We start from the raw sequence: 15358 nt of genomic DNA, 5'->3' as shown, positions 1-15358 counted from the left end.
AAGTACCTCTTCCTAAAACTATTCATTTAAGGGTTAAAACTGTAAATTGGATATACATTAAAAATATTGTTACAGATCACAAATTCCCAGTACTAATTTCTAGTTTTCAGTTCGAAGCTTCATACCTAATTCTTTTAAAAAATACAAAACAAACCTTGTCTTGCTAGTTTTCAAAATTAAACTGCATATTTATACAAAAAAATCTGCTAGTAATATTTCAATATCATCTCCTCTTTTAAAAAGCTCAAAAAAGTCGAAAGGCATTAAGGACCTAGATTAATAACAACTAAAAGATATGTTAAAGATGCAGAAAATAAAAAAAAAAAAAATGTGTTAACAAACCTTTTAGATGTCATTTAAACCAAGTTGTTACCTATTTAGATATATAGCTCTTCATTTTAAATCATAAATGGTTCTCTAAAAACATATATATTTCTCTAAAAATATATTACTCAAATTATGAAGTTAAACGTATGGATACTTATTTTTAAAAATAATTCAATCTACTTAATAATGTATACAACTATCAGTAAGTTTATAAATTAATATTGTCAGGTTTAAGACTTGTTTTCAATGGGGCACAACTGCATATGCAGATTTTCTTAAAGATCATTTCCAACAATCTTATTTTTAAGACTAGTGGGGATGGACTTATATTATTTCATAATGTGGTAAGTTGAACAAAATCAATACTGAACAACATACCTTTTAGATAAATTAAGGCTTTGGTGAAGAGGTTCTAATTTTTGACAGGTCTCTAGGCTGTCAACAGATGTCGAAGGCAATGAGTCTGATTGCACCTTGTTGGCATCACATAAATTAGCATCGTTTCTAGGTACGGTCTTTCTGAAGTTTCGTCCTAAATCCGTCCATAGGACATTCGTCAACATAACTCTGAGTTGCCTGTTACACATATAAATAATTAATAAATACAGTACTAAACATTGTATAATACATGAAGTCATCACAAACTATAACAAATGAAAACCTCCAGGAATTCTAAATTTCAGTTCAAGCAATTAACTAGAATAGTAAATATCATAAGTAAAAAATTTGCCTAACCATTCTCGAATATATATTACAAAGTAAAGTTTATTTCACTTCAATTGAGATTTTTTTCAGAATCTGTCTAGTATAATACAACTGTGGTCACACACATGTACAACTGCTGGATTCTTGGTAACTCATCTGTGCCTATTCACACTGTTAGTAGAATGATACACATCTGCTCATCTCATCACTGAGGCATCCACTTTCTGCACAAAAAAAAATCTGTTTTTCTTTTAGCATGTTATTTAGAAAACACTGTTAAAACTAAGGGTGCAACAGCACATCATCTACAGTCTTAAGCCTACGTAGTCTTAAGATAAAGATTTAATTTTACCTTATTTCTAAAAGTAGGTCATTTTAAAACATTTACTTTTATTGTACTTTTATATACCAATTTCAAAAGTAAAACTGATAAATGCAAGCAGTTTCAGCTTTTTGCCTCATTACAGTTTACCCATCACTCCTTCAATACATCTTTGTGCTGGTAATACTTGAAGAATTTTGCTCAGTACTGGAACCATGGACTATAGTTTCTGCAGTAGCATAAACAGGCTACCAAGTACACTTGAAACAAAGTCAAATGAGGAATGGCTTAAAGAATTGGGAATGTTTAATCACAAGAGTGTCTATTCTACTCCCTGGTACCAGTTTGAGGCACTGTTTGTTTAACAAACATAATAATATTGAGAAACAGAAAGCAAAGTGTACCTGTATTTAAAATTAAATATCAAACAGAACTCAAAGAAATCACTTGTTTATGCAGCCACTTGGGGCTATATCTTCACACCATCTAAAAGGAGGGGGTACAAAGTCTTCAGGGGAACCTCCACAGAATACACTGAAACACCAAACAGTTTGAGTTTTTAAAAAATTAATCTATATGTTTTAAAATTAACATTCAAGAATAAAAAACTGAGTGACATTTCTCTGAATGATTAAGAAAATTCATTTTTCTTTCAATAAATACCTACTGAATACTTGGTAGCAAAACAACTCTACTAGTAGAGTCTGGATATTCAGCAATGAAGAAGATGGTTACAGTTCCTGCCTTCATGGAGTTTACATTCCAGAGAAGAATTACCCAATTAATTATTTAATTACAATTGTGATGAGTGATATGAAGGAAAAGTACAGATGGCTACACTTCTGAGCCGGGTCAGGGAAGGTTTTACTGAGAATGACAATGAAACTGAAACCTCAAAGAAGGATAAGCACTAACCAAAGTCAACAGGTGGAAAATAGAGAGTTGTCTGAAAAAGGGAACAAAATGCAAATAGCTCTGAAAGAAGTAAAAAGCCTGTTCAAGGAAATTGAACTTGCCTGGTTCAAGTGCTAAGAGTGAAAAGGAAATTTGTACAAGATAAGGATGGGCAGTTAGATGGGACCTTGTGCACTATATTAAAGAGTTGAGACTTCATGTCAGCAATAAAAATCTACTAGTTTTTACAAGAGAATGAGATCAGAGCTGCATATTTAAAAGATCACTTTGATCTTTTGTGTAGAATGAAATGGAAGCACTAAGATTAAAGGGTAATAAAAATGAATTTAGAGAGATAATGGTGACTTTATCAGGGGTAATTTAGTGGAACGGTGAGAGCAGAAACCAGAACCTAATGGGATGCGTATATAGGAAAGAAGGAAAGGGATACAAAAAATATAGGCAGTTGACATATGACTATGAATAGAGGATATAGGACAAAAGCTGAAGAGAAATACGAGGTGCAGGAAAGGTATCTTAGTTAGTTAGTTAGTTAGCTTAAGACAGAAAATATCTTAAAATAAGCATAAGTGTTTATGAGAAGAACTCGACAGAATGGGAGAGGTTGGAGATACAGGAAATAGAATAATTAACATAGTAAGTTTCTTAAGAAATGGTAATAATAAGAGCTAATATTTATTGAACATGCACTATATACCAGGCACCATGCTAGTTAAGCATTTTACAATGATTTACATCATGTAATTCTCACAACTGCTCTATGAGGTACAATGGTAGTAGCTCTTCTGCAATTGAGAACACCAAAATAGAATGATTAATAACTAAGCCAACAGTAAACTGAGTTAGTGAAAGTAGGATACAAGCCAATATCCTCTAGGCTCTATTGCCAGCACTCTTAACTGTTCCACCATGCTGGTTTATGATGAAAGAAGGAGACCTCTTTCCTTTTTCCAGGAAGTAAAAAGAATCAAGATCATCTTTCCAAAGTGATACGAAAGGCAAAGGAACAGAGCTTTGAGAAAAGGTTTCAAATCATCACTGTGGCGAGGGAGACACAAGCTGACTAGAGAAACACAGTAGGATTATCTTGCAGTTTAGGAAACTAGTGAGATTAATAATCATGAATATATAATGTCACAAATATCTATCAGTACACAACCACCTTGGTGTCAGCACAAAACAGACAGATAATTAGGTTCAGAAGTGATTACTAATTGCAAAGGAGAAAGGTACCTTTACAATGCAAAGATCCGGCAGCTACCACCGTAACCAAGTGATCAAATGTAAGACCACCAACAGTGGGACAAGCAGACATTATGTATCATGTATCCCAATATGATGCAATGAGAAAATGACATTAGCTACTAAGTATACTCTTGCAAAAATGTAACATGAGCATAATCATGAAGACAAAACCAAGTTAAGCAATAAAAATCTAGAATGTAGGACATTCTCCAAGACAACTGGTCTGGACTCTTTGAAAAAGTCAGTGTCATTTTAAGAGAGAGAGAGAGAGAGAGAGAGAGAGAGAGAAGCTTTTCTTAAGATTGAAACTAATGAGACATAATAACTAAAAAATATATTGCCTGAACCTAAATTTGATCCTAGATTTTAAAAAAATAAAAGATATTTTGGGGACATTCAAGGATTTCTGATTCTAGAGTTTATATATAAGATGATAATATGAAATTGGTTATTTTCTTCAAAATGTACTGTGGCTATTAGGTAAGAAATAATCACTGATCTATGTACTCCTACAAAATAATATACTAGATCACCTCTGTAGCACTGTTTTATACATTTTCAAATTTGCAATTGTAGGACAACTCAGCATAACCACAGCAGAAAAAAAAATCAAAAAAATGTTTTTGTCTATGAATGAAACATATATACTAGTATTCTAGAAAAGTTCAAATTTTGTTAAATTTAAAAATTTCAACAAAAGTAGTTTATTCAGTGAATAAATAAATACAATTTAATTATATAATTTGGCTAAATAATTTCAGGAATAAAAAAAATAATCTTCAAATTGTGAGTCCTGTTTTTTGGTTTTGGAAACTGACAACTGGAATAAAGGTAGTGTTCTGATTTCTTTTTTTCATAATTTAATTTAGAGTATTTCTTGTTCTTCAAAAAATAGGTGCAGAAAATCGGAATATGCCACTGCAAAATACACCATTTGGTATAAGTATTATTTTGAGCTGAAGATAACCGAGAAACAGCAGATGCCAAAAAAAGGCTCTCTGTCCATCCCCTACTTTCCTAGAAGAAGGCGTGACTGACTATTCATCACTAGAGACTTATCAGCCCAGAGATGAAATCTACATAACAAGCCTTATTAAACAAACCTTATCATCCATTAGTTTCCCCCACATATTCGCCATCGCACAGTTTGCCATCCTTGGAAGCCTCAAATCTGTTCCTTTGTCATGTCAATATTCCAGAAATTCATTGTTCTTTGTTAAGATACTTTATAAGCCCAAATTCTAAAGTAATTAATTCCTTTGAGTTACTCATCCCATATATGTACACAGCATGTGTTAATAAACTGTTTTCTTCTTGTTAATTCTGATTTTTTTTTGTTTTCCAATTGTATTGCACAACCCCTGTCAGAGAATTTAGGAAGGTAGAGGGAAGAGGTTTTTTTCCACACTCTACATGGCCAATATGCACATAAAAAGGTGCTCAATATCATTCATCTTAACTTCATGGTCTTTAAAAAAAAAGTTTCTTTTAAAAAAATCAAAAGTTCTAGTGTCTACGGTCATGCCACCCTGAACATGCCCATTCTCATCTGATCTCTGAAGCTGAGCAGGGTTGGGCCTAGTTAATACTTGGATTGGAGACCACCTAGGAATACTAGGTGCTGTAGACATTTTAAAAAAATAAAAAATAAAAATTAAAAAAAGTTTAAGAAAAGATATAAAAGGCCAATGAGCACATGAAAAGATGCTCAATGTCATCATTCATCAAGGAAATGCAATTAAAACCACAATAAGATACCGCTACAAATCGATTACAAAGGATTATGATAAAAGAGACTGACTATTACCATATAAGTGTTGGCAGGGTTGTGAAGGAAGTAAGTCTCTTACCCTGCTGGTGGAAATGTAAAATGGCACAATCGTTTTTGGAAAATAGTTGGCAGTTTCTTACAAAATTAGCAATACATTTTCAATGACCCAGCAATCCATTTCCTAGGTAATTACCCAAAAGCAATGATAACATGTCCACACTGATACTTGTACATGAATATTCATAGCAGCTTTATTCATAGTAGCTCAAAACTAGAAACAACCCAAATAAATGTACATCTAGAGCTGAAGGAGGTAAGATCATGTCACCTCAAAATATGTGGCTTTGACATGCTAATTATTACGGGATGAAGGCACTTGAGAAATAGCAGATGCAGGAAGAGCTCTTTGACCTCCCATCTCTACTTAAATTAAAAGCAGGTCATAAAATTTCCCATGAAAAAGGTGCCTTTCCTACCAGGAAGATACTCTTATCATGGAGACTGGGAGTCAACACCAAAATGGATCTGTATAAACAAATCTACTAAAACAACTCTTATCTTCAATTTGTTTCTTTCTATATATTTCTAGTCACATTCCAAGAATTTACTGCACCTAGAAGCATAAACCCTACTCTTTTGTCTCTTCCCCACAAATTTATCATTCTTTGTTAAAAAGGTATATAAGTTCTCAATCCTAACCACGTCTTCAAGTCTCCATTATTCCTACAAGGGTTCCTGTGTGCACATAAAAATATTAAATAAAATGTGTATGCTTTTTTTCCTGTTAATCTGTCTTCTGTCAGTTTAATTTGCAGGCCCAGACACTGAACCTAAGAAGGTAGATGAAAAGCTTTTCTCTGCAACAGATAAAATATTCTATTTTCATATAATGGAATAGTGTTCAGCAATAAAAAGAAATGAACTACTGATACATCCAACAATACGGACAAATCTCCAACACATTATTCACAGTGAAATCCAGATACAAAAGAATACACATACTGAATTTTCATATATTTGCAACTCTAGGAAGACCAACCTAACCTACAATAAAAGACAGCAGATCAGTGACTACTTGGGTTTGGAGGTGGGTAGGTTGGAAGATAAGTGGGAAAAGGCACATCTTTAATGTATTGAACATTCCAGAGACTACAGTGGTGGTTGTACTATGCGTGTGCAAATTTGTTAAAACTCATCAAATCATACACATAAAATGCATATACTTTATTATAAACTATACATCAATAAAATTAATTAAAAGCCATTAAGAATATGCAAAAATGCTTATGTTGCCTTATGAAAATGATTCTACCTTATTAGTTTTCCTCGTCAAAGGCAAATTACAAAGAATTAAATGAACTAAATTTTTATTAATTTATGCAAGATACTTTGCTAAAATTTGAATTGAAAAATCCATTAGAATAATTTCAGGGGCTTTAAAAAGGAATCATTACTTCAATCTGCCTTGGACAACATCTTCCCAGTACATCAATTTGTTACCTTGCAACTGACCAAAAGCCTTAGCGAGCATCTTTTCGATAAGAAATATAAAACCACTGACTTTTTTAAATTAAAACACCAATACTTAACAGATAGGACTAAGCTGCTTTGGACTTAGGTACCACATAAACCACTAGTTGACTGAATGCTTTTATTCCATAATTCATATAAGTTAACAGAATAAGTTGTATGTATATCTCTGCCTAGTTTCCTTTGATAATATCTTAGTCCACTTGAGCTGCTCTAACAAAAATATCATACACTGGTGGCTTAAAAACAAACATGTATTTCTCAGAGTACTGAAGGCTACAAAGTCCAGGGTCAAGGCACCAGCAGATTTGGCATGTGGTGAGAGCCTACTTTCTGGTCCACAGACAGCCATCTCCTCGCTGTGTCCTCATATAACAACGGAAGAGATAAAAGAGCTTTCTGGGGCCTCTTTTGTAAGGGTACTAATCCCATTTGTGAGGGCTCCACCTTCATGACCTAATCATCTCCCAAAGGCCCTATCTCCTAATACCATCACATTGGAGATTAGGATTTAAAATATGAATCTGGGGGCAAAGGGACACAAACATTCAGTCCATAACACATATTAAATTTTGGCTATACTGTACTTCAAGTTTCTTTACCACCTATTAATGATAATCTTTTTCCTCTGAAGCTGTTCTTAGTACTCACTTCCATCTAATTTCACTAGCATCCAGTGCCAGCTTCGTGAACATGAAATCTGCACAGCATATAGGGCACTGAGCTCAAGGTCCCACACTTGCTCTAATGCTCTGTATTGCTACCTTGAAATTCTTCATAATTTTATCTTTGAACTTGTATTTTCTAAGTGAAATTCATAGGACAATAGAGTATGTAGATGAGCTGAGAAGATATTCATAATATGTGTGTGCATTCCTGGTCACTCCATTCACATACAATAGTTGAGATGTCCTGAGCAGAAAATTCACCATGTATGAGAGCTCCATCAGCGTCAAAGTGAAAACAAGGCAAGCAGAGGTACTGAAAGTCCTGAAAGGCTATATTTTTCATTTAAACCATTCAATGGTCCCAACACAAAAACATGCACTTATACATACAGACAATGTAATGCCATCCTAAGAAACACAAATAACCAAAGTACTCTATTGTATCCTTTCTTACTCATGTTACTTTCCTGTATTAGCCAACCATTTATACTGATAATGACACTGCAGAAAAGGGGATGATAGGGCAAGTCTTAGTTCCTTTTACTTTCAGTCATTCTTTACACATCGGAATGCCAAAGACAGAAAATGCTGGTAAAATGCAGATGTATCAAGAAGTAAAATAAAAGCAGGTGAGTCAGTTTTATGCAGCATTTCTACTAAGAACAAAATAGATTTATACAAAGCCATATAAAGACACCATGAGAAAAGAAAAATAAAGACCAATATCCCTTACCAATATCGATACAAAATACGAAAAGGCTGTATTTGGTATCATATTAAAAAGATTATATACAATAACCAAGTGGGATTTACTCTTGGAATGCAGGGATGGTTCAACATACAAAAATCCCTCAAGGTAATAAACCATATTAACAGAATAGAGGAGGAGATGGTAAACACATTATCACCCTATCTGATTAAAAAAAAAAAAAAAAAAAAAAAAACCTCTAACAAATTACAGTAACTTTTCATGATAAAAACACTCAACAAACTAGGAATAGAAGGAAACTACTTCCACATAAAAGCTGGGGGCAGGGGGTTTAGAAACATGGAGGAGGGAGAGACATCCCACAATCTCTTCCCTTGAAACAACAATAAGCTGAACATATAAAACTCAACAAAAAAACACCCAAACTGTATACCAGCATGTCTCAGCATGGGATCTGAGCATAAGAGCTACCACAGGTCAGAACCCCAGGTGTCAGGCGATGGACTTGGCGAAACAAAGAAGCTGCCTCTCCCAGCCACTGGAGCTCCCTAGAGGAGGAGGGGGAAAGGAAAAGGTGCAGCGGGTTCCTTTAACAGCACTGCCTGGGAGAGGTGTGAGCTCCACGAAGCCGGCAGCAGGGCCAAGCCATCAAGGCAGAAAGCAGAGAAGCAGGACAGCAGAAAAACAAGAGTTGATTTTTACCAGCCAAGGCTGCAAAACCAAGGCTGAGCCAAAGCCCCCAACCTCCAAACCCGAGGGCCCCTCCCCCCATACCCTCCGAAACTGAACACTGTAGAGCCCAGGGGAATCTTAGCAAACACTATCAAAACTGTCACTAAAACTGACAGAGACTGAAGGTAGCGAGTGTGATTAAACATATATAAAGGATAAAAAATACATTATTAAGGCTTTATATAAACCAGGAATCCAAGAGGCTTAGACATCACCTACTGGAAACCAAAAGAAAAACACCTTCTTTGCAACGGGCTAAAGAGAGACCTTTATATAATAAATCTTTCTGGAAAAACAGCGGAATACACTTCCATTAATACCCAGGCAGAGAAATAGCCTATTAAATACCATGAACAATCAAGGTGACAAGGCATCTCAGAAAGAAAGAGAAAAAAATCTCCAGAAAATAAGCTTACAGACATAGAAATATGCAACTTAAATGACAGAGACCTCAGGATAATACTTCTGCAAAAAGTCAGTGAGTTTCAAAACAAGTCACATCAACAATTTCAGGAACTGAAAAAAACAACTAGATGAGCAGAGCAACAAGACTGAAACCCTCAAAAAGAAAAGAACAGATCTTCTGGAAATAGAACACACACACACACACACACGCACACACGCACACACATACACACACTGCAAGAGTTGAAAAACGAAAATAGCAAGTTTGGGAAATAGAGTCAACTGAATGGAGGAAAGGATCGCTGATATTGAAGACAGAAATCTAGAAATAAATCAGAAAGAAGAAAAGAGAAATCGAAGAATGAAAAATAATGAAAGAGAAATACAAGAACTAGCTGATACCATCAGGAGAGGAAACATAAGAATAATGGGCATTCTCGAAGGCAAGGAAAAGAAGCAGGGACTAGAAAGCATTTTCAGAAAAATAGTTCACGAGAATTTCCCAAATCTAAGGAATGAGCTGGAGCTTGGAATTCAAGAAGTTAACAGTTAATTCAACCCAAAAAGGCCTTCGCCAAAACACATTGTAGTAAAATTATCAAAAATGAATGAGAAAGAATTCTGAAGACAGCCAGGGAGAAGACGACGCATTAGATTATCATCAGACTTCTCAGCACAAAACTTACAAGCCAGAAAGGAGTGGAATCAAATATTCAAACTATTAAGTAAAAGGAAATACTAGCCAAGAATAAAGTATCCAGCTAAGCTCTCCTTTAGATACAAAGGAGAGATAAAGAACTTTCCAGACATATAAAAACTGAGGGAATTCTCCACTATGGGGGGCCTGGACTGCAGAAAATATTGAAAGGGCTCAGCTTACCTAAAACAAAATGACAAAAAAAAAATACACAATGAGGAGTATGGTGACTATCAAGCAAACAGAAGTAGAGAAGTGTAACCCTTACTGAGAACAGGGCATTATAAGCTTAAACAATAAGAGAATTGCTATACCAATATTGTAATAAGCATTCAGCATACGTACATAGGGACAAATTGAGATAACAATGACTGAGAAGGGGAGGATTCAAAGATCCAAGTTAGCAAAGGAAAATGGAGATAAGACACACGCAGAAGAAAATAGACAACTCTGTGTGTATGTGTGTGTGTGTGTGTGTGAGACTATCCTTAACGTATTCATAATGGTAACCAAACACAGAAGATTCAGAACTGAAGTATAAAACATAAAACAAGAAGAACCACAGGTAAAACTCACAAAAGCCAACCAAAATAAAAAACAGAAACACAAGACAAGGAAGCAATGGAAACACTGAGCTACCAGAAAGAAAAAGATAAAATGGCTTTAAGAAGACTTCATATTTCAATAATCACCCTAAATGTTAATGGACTGAACTCACCAATAAAAAGGCACAGAATTGCAGACTGGATCAAAAAACAAAACCCGGTCATGTGCTGTCTCCAGGATACACATCTCAGCTCCAAAGACAAACAGAGACTCAAAGTGAAAGGGTGGAAAATGATATTTCAAGCAAATAGCATTCAGAGAAAAGCAGGAGTAGTGGTACTGATATCAGATGAAATAGAATTCAAAATAAACAAGGTAAAGAATGATACTGAGGGAAATTACTTAATGATAAAGGGAACCATGCACCAAGAAGCCATAACATTTATTATCTATGCTCCCAATGAGGGAGCCCCGGGATATGTAAAGCAATTACTAACAGAACTAAAGGGAGAAACAGACCAAAACACTATATTACTAGGGGACCTAAATACTCCACTGTCAGATATGGACAGATAATCCAAACAGAAAATCAATAAGGAAATAATATCCTTAAATGACACATTAGACCAACTGGACATAATTGACATTTACAGAGCCTTCCATCCCAAAACAGCTGCTTATACATTCTTCTCTAGTGTACGTGGAACATTCTCAAGATCAATCACATACTGCGACACAGAGATAACCTCAACAAATATAATAATGTTGATATATCAACCATATTCTCTGATCATAATGCTTTGAAACTAGAGATCACCGGCAAAAAGAAATCAGGAAGCGCCACAAACACATGGAGATTAAACAATATACTACTGAAGAATAACTGGGTGAGAGAAAAAATAAAAAGGGGGATTAAGAGATACATAGAAACAAATAAAAATGACAGTACAACATATCAAGACTTTTGGGACATGGAAAAAGCAGTCATAAGAGCAAAGTTCATGTCAGTAGAGGCCTAGTTCCAAAAACAAGAACAAGCCCAAATAAACAACCTAACACTTCAGCTTTAAAGACTACAAAGGGAAAAACAAACCCTAAAGACAACAGCAGGAAAGAAATAAACAAAATTAGAGCATAAATAAATGAAATTGAAAACAACAACAGAAAAAAAAAACCAATAGAAAAAATAAATGCAACAAAGAGCTGGTTCTTTGAGTAGGAAATAAAATTCACAAACCCCTGGCTATACTCACTTAAGCAGAAGGGATAGGACACAAACAAAATCAGGGACGAAAGAGGGGAAATTATGACAGACACCGCAGAAATACAAAGGATCATACAGGAATACTATGAAAAAGTATATAACACCAAATTTAACAACCTAGAAAAAACGGACCAGTACTTAGAAAAATACAACCTTCCTAGACTGAATCAAGAACTGGAAAATCTAAATAGACCAATCAGCAGTATGGAAATTGAAACAATCATCAAAAACCTACCTAAAAGTAAAATTCCAGGACCAGATGGCTTCACCAGTGAATTCCACCAAACATTCAAAGAAGATTTAATACCTATTCTCTTCAAACTCTTCCAAAAGAACAAACAGAAGGCAATATTTCCCAACTCATTTCATGAGGGCAGTTTTACCCTGATACCAAAAGTTGGTAAAGATAACACACACAAAAAGAAAACTACAGACCAATATATCTCATGAACACAGAGGCAAAAATCCTAAATAAGTTACTAGTGAACCAAATACAGCAACATATCACTGTATACCAGATCAAGTGGACTTCCTCCCAGAGGCACAGGAATGGTTCAATATACGCAAATTGATTAATGTGATATACCACATAAACAAATTGAAAAATAAGAATTGTATGATCATATCGACAGATGCAGAAAAAGCCTTAGACAAGATACAGCACTCATTTATGATCAAAACACTTAACATATATGGTATAGATGGAAAGTATCTTAATATAATAAAGGTCATATATGACAAACCCTCAGCCAACATTATATTTAATGATGAAAAACTAAAAACCTTCCCTCTAAGATCTGGAACAAGACAAGGCTGTCTACTATTGCCACTGCTATTATTCAGTATAACGCTGTAGGTCCTAGCAAGTGCAATCAGGCAAGAGAAAGATATAAAAGGCATTTGAATAGGAAACGAAGAAGTCAAACTGTCACTTTTTGCAGATGACATAATTCTCTATATAGAAAACCCTAAAGACTCCACAAAAACACTAATAGAAACAATAAGAAAATCAGTAAAGTTTCTGAATACAAAATCAACATTCGAAAATCCATAGTGTTCCTATACTCTAATAATGAAGTGCCAGAAAAAGAAGTGGAAAAAATAATTCCTTTAGCAATTGCAACAAAAAGAATAAAATACCTCAAAATAAATCTAACAAAACATGTGAAGGCCCTATATAATGAAAACTATAAGACCCTATTAAAAGAAATTGAAGAATATATAAAGAAATGGAAAGATATTCCGTGTTCTTGGATTGGAAGAATCAATAGTTAAAGTGACCATATTACCTAAAGCATTACACAGATTCAATGCAATCCCCATCAATATCCCACTGGATTTTTTAAAGAACTAGAGTAAAAAATCATCAGATTTGTATGAAAGCGTAAAAGACACCAAATTGCCAATGTCATCATGAGAAAAAAGAACGAGCCTGAAAGTATCACTCTGCCCGACTTTATACAGTAAAGAGACAGTAATCAAAACAGCATGGTACTGGCAGCAAAACAGACACACAGAGCAGTAGAACAGAATCAAGAGTCCAGAAGTAAAGCCATAAGTATATGGGCAAATAATTATCAACAAAAAACGTCAAAAACATACAGTGGAGAAAGGAAACCGTCTTCAGTAAATAGTGCTGGGAAAACTGGAAAGCCACCTGCAAAAGAATGAACCTAGACTCTTGTTTATTATCACACATGAAAAGTAATTCAAAATGGATTAAGGACCTGAATATAAGACCTGAAACAATAAAATGCACATAAGAAAGCACAGGAACTGAACTCAAGGACCTTGAACTTAAAGAGACTTTTATGAATAAATGAATAGGACTGCATCAAACTAAAAAACTTCTGCTCAGCTAAAGAAATCATCAACAAGGTAAAGGGACAACCATCCGAGTGAAAAAATATATTTGCAAGCAACACCTCCTATGAGGGCCTAATATCCAAAATATACATAGAATTCATACAACTCAAGTACAACAAAAAAAACACAAATGATCCAACCAAAAAATAGGCAGAAGACCTGAACAGACACACTTCTCCCAAGACGACATACAAATGGCCAACAAATATATGAAAAGATGCTCAACATGGCTAGCTATTAGGGAAATAAAAATCAAAACCACAATGAGATACCATCTCACACCTGTCAGAATAGCTATAAGCAACATGACAAGTAATAATAAATGTTGGAGAGGATGCAGAGAAAAAGGAACCCTCATACACTGCTGGTGGGACTGCAAATTGGTACAGCCGCTATGGAAAACAGTATGGAGGTTCCACAAAAAAACTAACAATTGATCTACCATATGATCAAGCAATCCCTCTGCTGGGTATTTACCCCAAAGACTTGAAAACCCATATCTGAAAAGATATTTGCACACCAATGCTCACAGCAGCATTATTCACAGAGACCGGGACATGGAAGCAACCGAAGTGCCCTATGATAGATGACTGGCTAAAGAAGCTGTGGTACATATATATAATGGAATATTACTCAGCCATAAGAAGAGATGAAATACTGCCATTTGCGACAACATAGATGGACCTCAAGGTAATCATGCTAAGTGAAATAAGCCAGACTGAAAAGTTGAAAATCACATGATATCACTTATATGTGGGATAGAAATCTAAAAGCAACAAATGAACAGGACAAACAGAGAGTCAGGGACATGGACAATGAACTAGTGGCTATCAGAGTGAAGGGGGTGGGGAAGGAGGAGAGAGGTAGACAGAGTAAAGGGAGTCAAATATATGGTAGTTGAAGGAAACTGGACTTTGGGTGGTAATCACGAAATAGAATATATAGATGTCATATTATAATGTACACCTGAAAATTATATAATTGTATTAACCAATGTTACCCCATTAACTTAATAAAAATAAAGAATGATAAAAAATATTTTTTAAAAAAAACATAAAAGCCATACATAGAAAACTCACAGCAAATATCATACTTAATGGTGAAAGAATGAAACTTTTTTTTCTAAGATCAAAAACAGGAAAAAATGTCTGCTTTTACCATTTCTATTCAACACAGTACTGGAAGTTCTAGACAATTAGATAAGAAAAATAAATAAAAGGCATAAAAACTGGAAAAGAAGCAGCAAAATTCTCTCTTAAAAGATGGTATGTAAATAACCCTAAATACTCCACACAAAAAAATGTTAGACTAATAAATGAATTCAGTTAAGTGGCATGATACAAAGTCAAAACACAAAAATTAGTTTCATTTCTATACACTAACAATCTAAAAAGAAAATTACAGAAATAATTACATTTACAAGAGTATCAAAAAGAATAAAATACTTAAGAAGTAACTTAAACAAGAAGGCAAAATACTCATAAAATGTAAACTACAAGATACAGGTGAAAGAAATTAAAGGCATACATAAATGGAAACACAATCATGTTTATGGATTAGAAGACTAAATATTAAGATGTCGATACTATTCAAAGAGATCCACAAATTCAATGCGATCATATCAAAATCACAATGACGTTTGCAAAAACAGAAAAA

General features: G+C 34.5%; 1 protein-coding gene and 1 pseudogene across 12 annotated transcripts in view; one reads left to right on the top strand and one right to left on the bottom strand.

Moving 5' to 3' along the window:
• Positions 1–15358, bottom strand: part of SENP7 (SUMO specific peptidase 7) — a 123882-nt gene that overhangs the window by 62289 nt on the left and 46235 nt on the right. For 10 of the 12 annotated variants that reach the window (XR_004950310.1, XM_016144729.2, XM_036218507.1 and 7 more), the window contains one exon: positions 706–903. The exons of the other annotated variants lie outside the window; for them this stretch is intronic. Coding sequence is in view for 9 of the 10 variants with exons in the window: in XM_016144729.2 (XP_016000215.2) it covers positions 706–903 (198 nt within the window). In the remaining variant the exon portion in view is untranslated. The remainder of the gene's footprint in view (positions 1–705; positions 904–15358) is intronic. 12 annotated transcript variants of the gene reach the window in all.
• Positions 5026–5144, top strand: LOC118601915 (annotated as a pseudogene).

Source organism: Rousettus aegyptiacus, unplaced genomic scaffold (genome assembly GCF_014176215.1).
Source record: "Rousettus aegyptiacus isolate mRouAeg1 unplaced genomic scaffold, mRouAeg1.p scaffold_m13_p_4, whole genome shotgun sequence".
NCBI lineage: Eukaryota > Metazoa > Chordata > Mammalia > Chiroptera > Pteropodidae > Rousettus > Rousettus aegyptiacus.
Note: the sequence above shows the minus strand (reverse complement) of the source record. Positions and strands in the feature narration are given on the sequence as shown.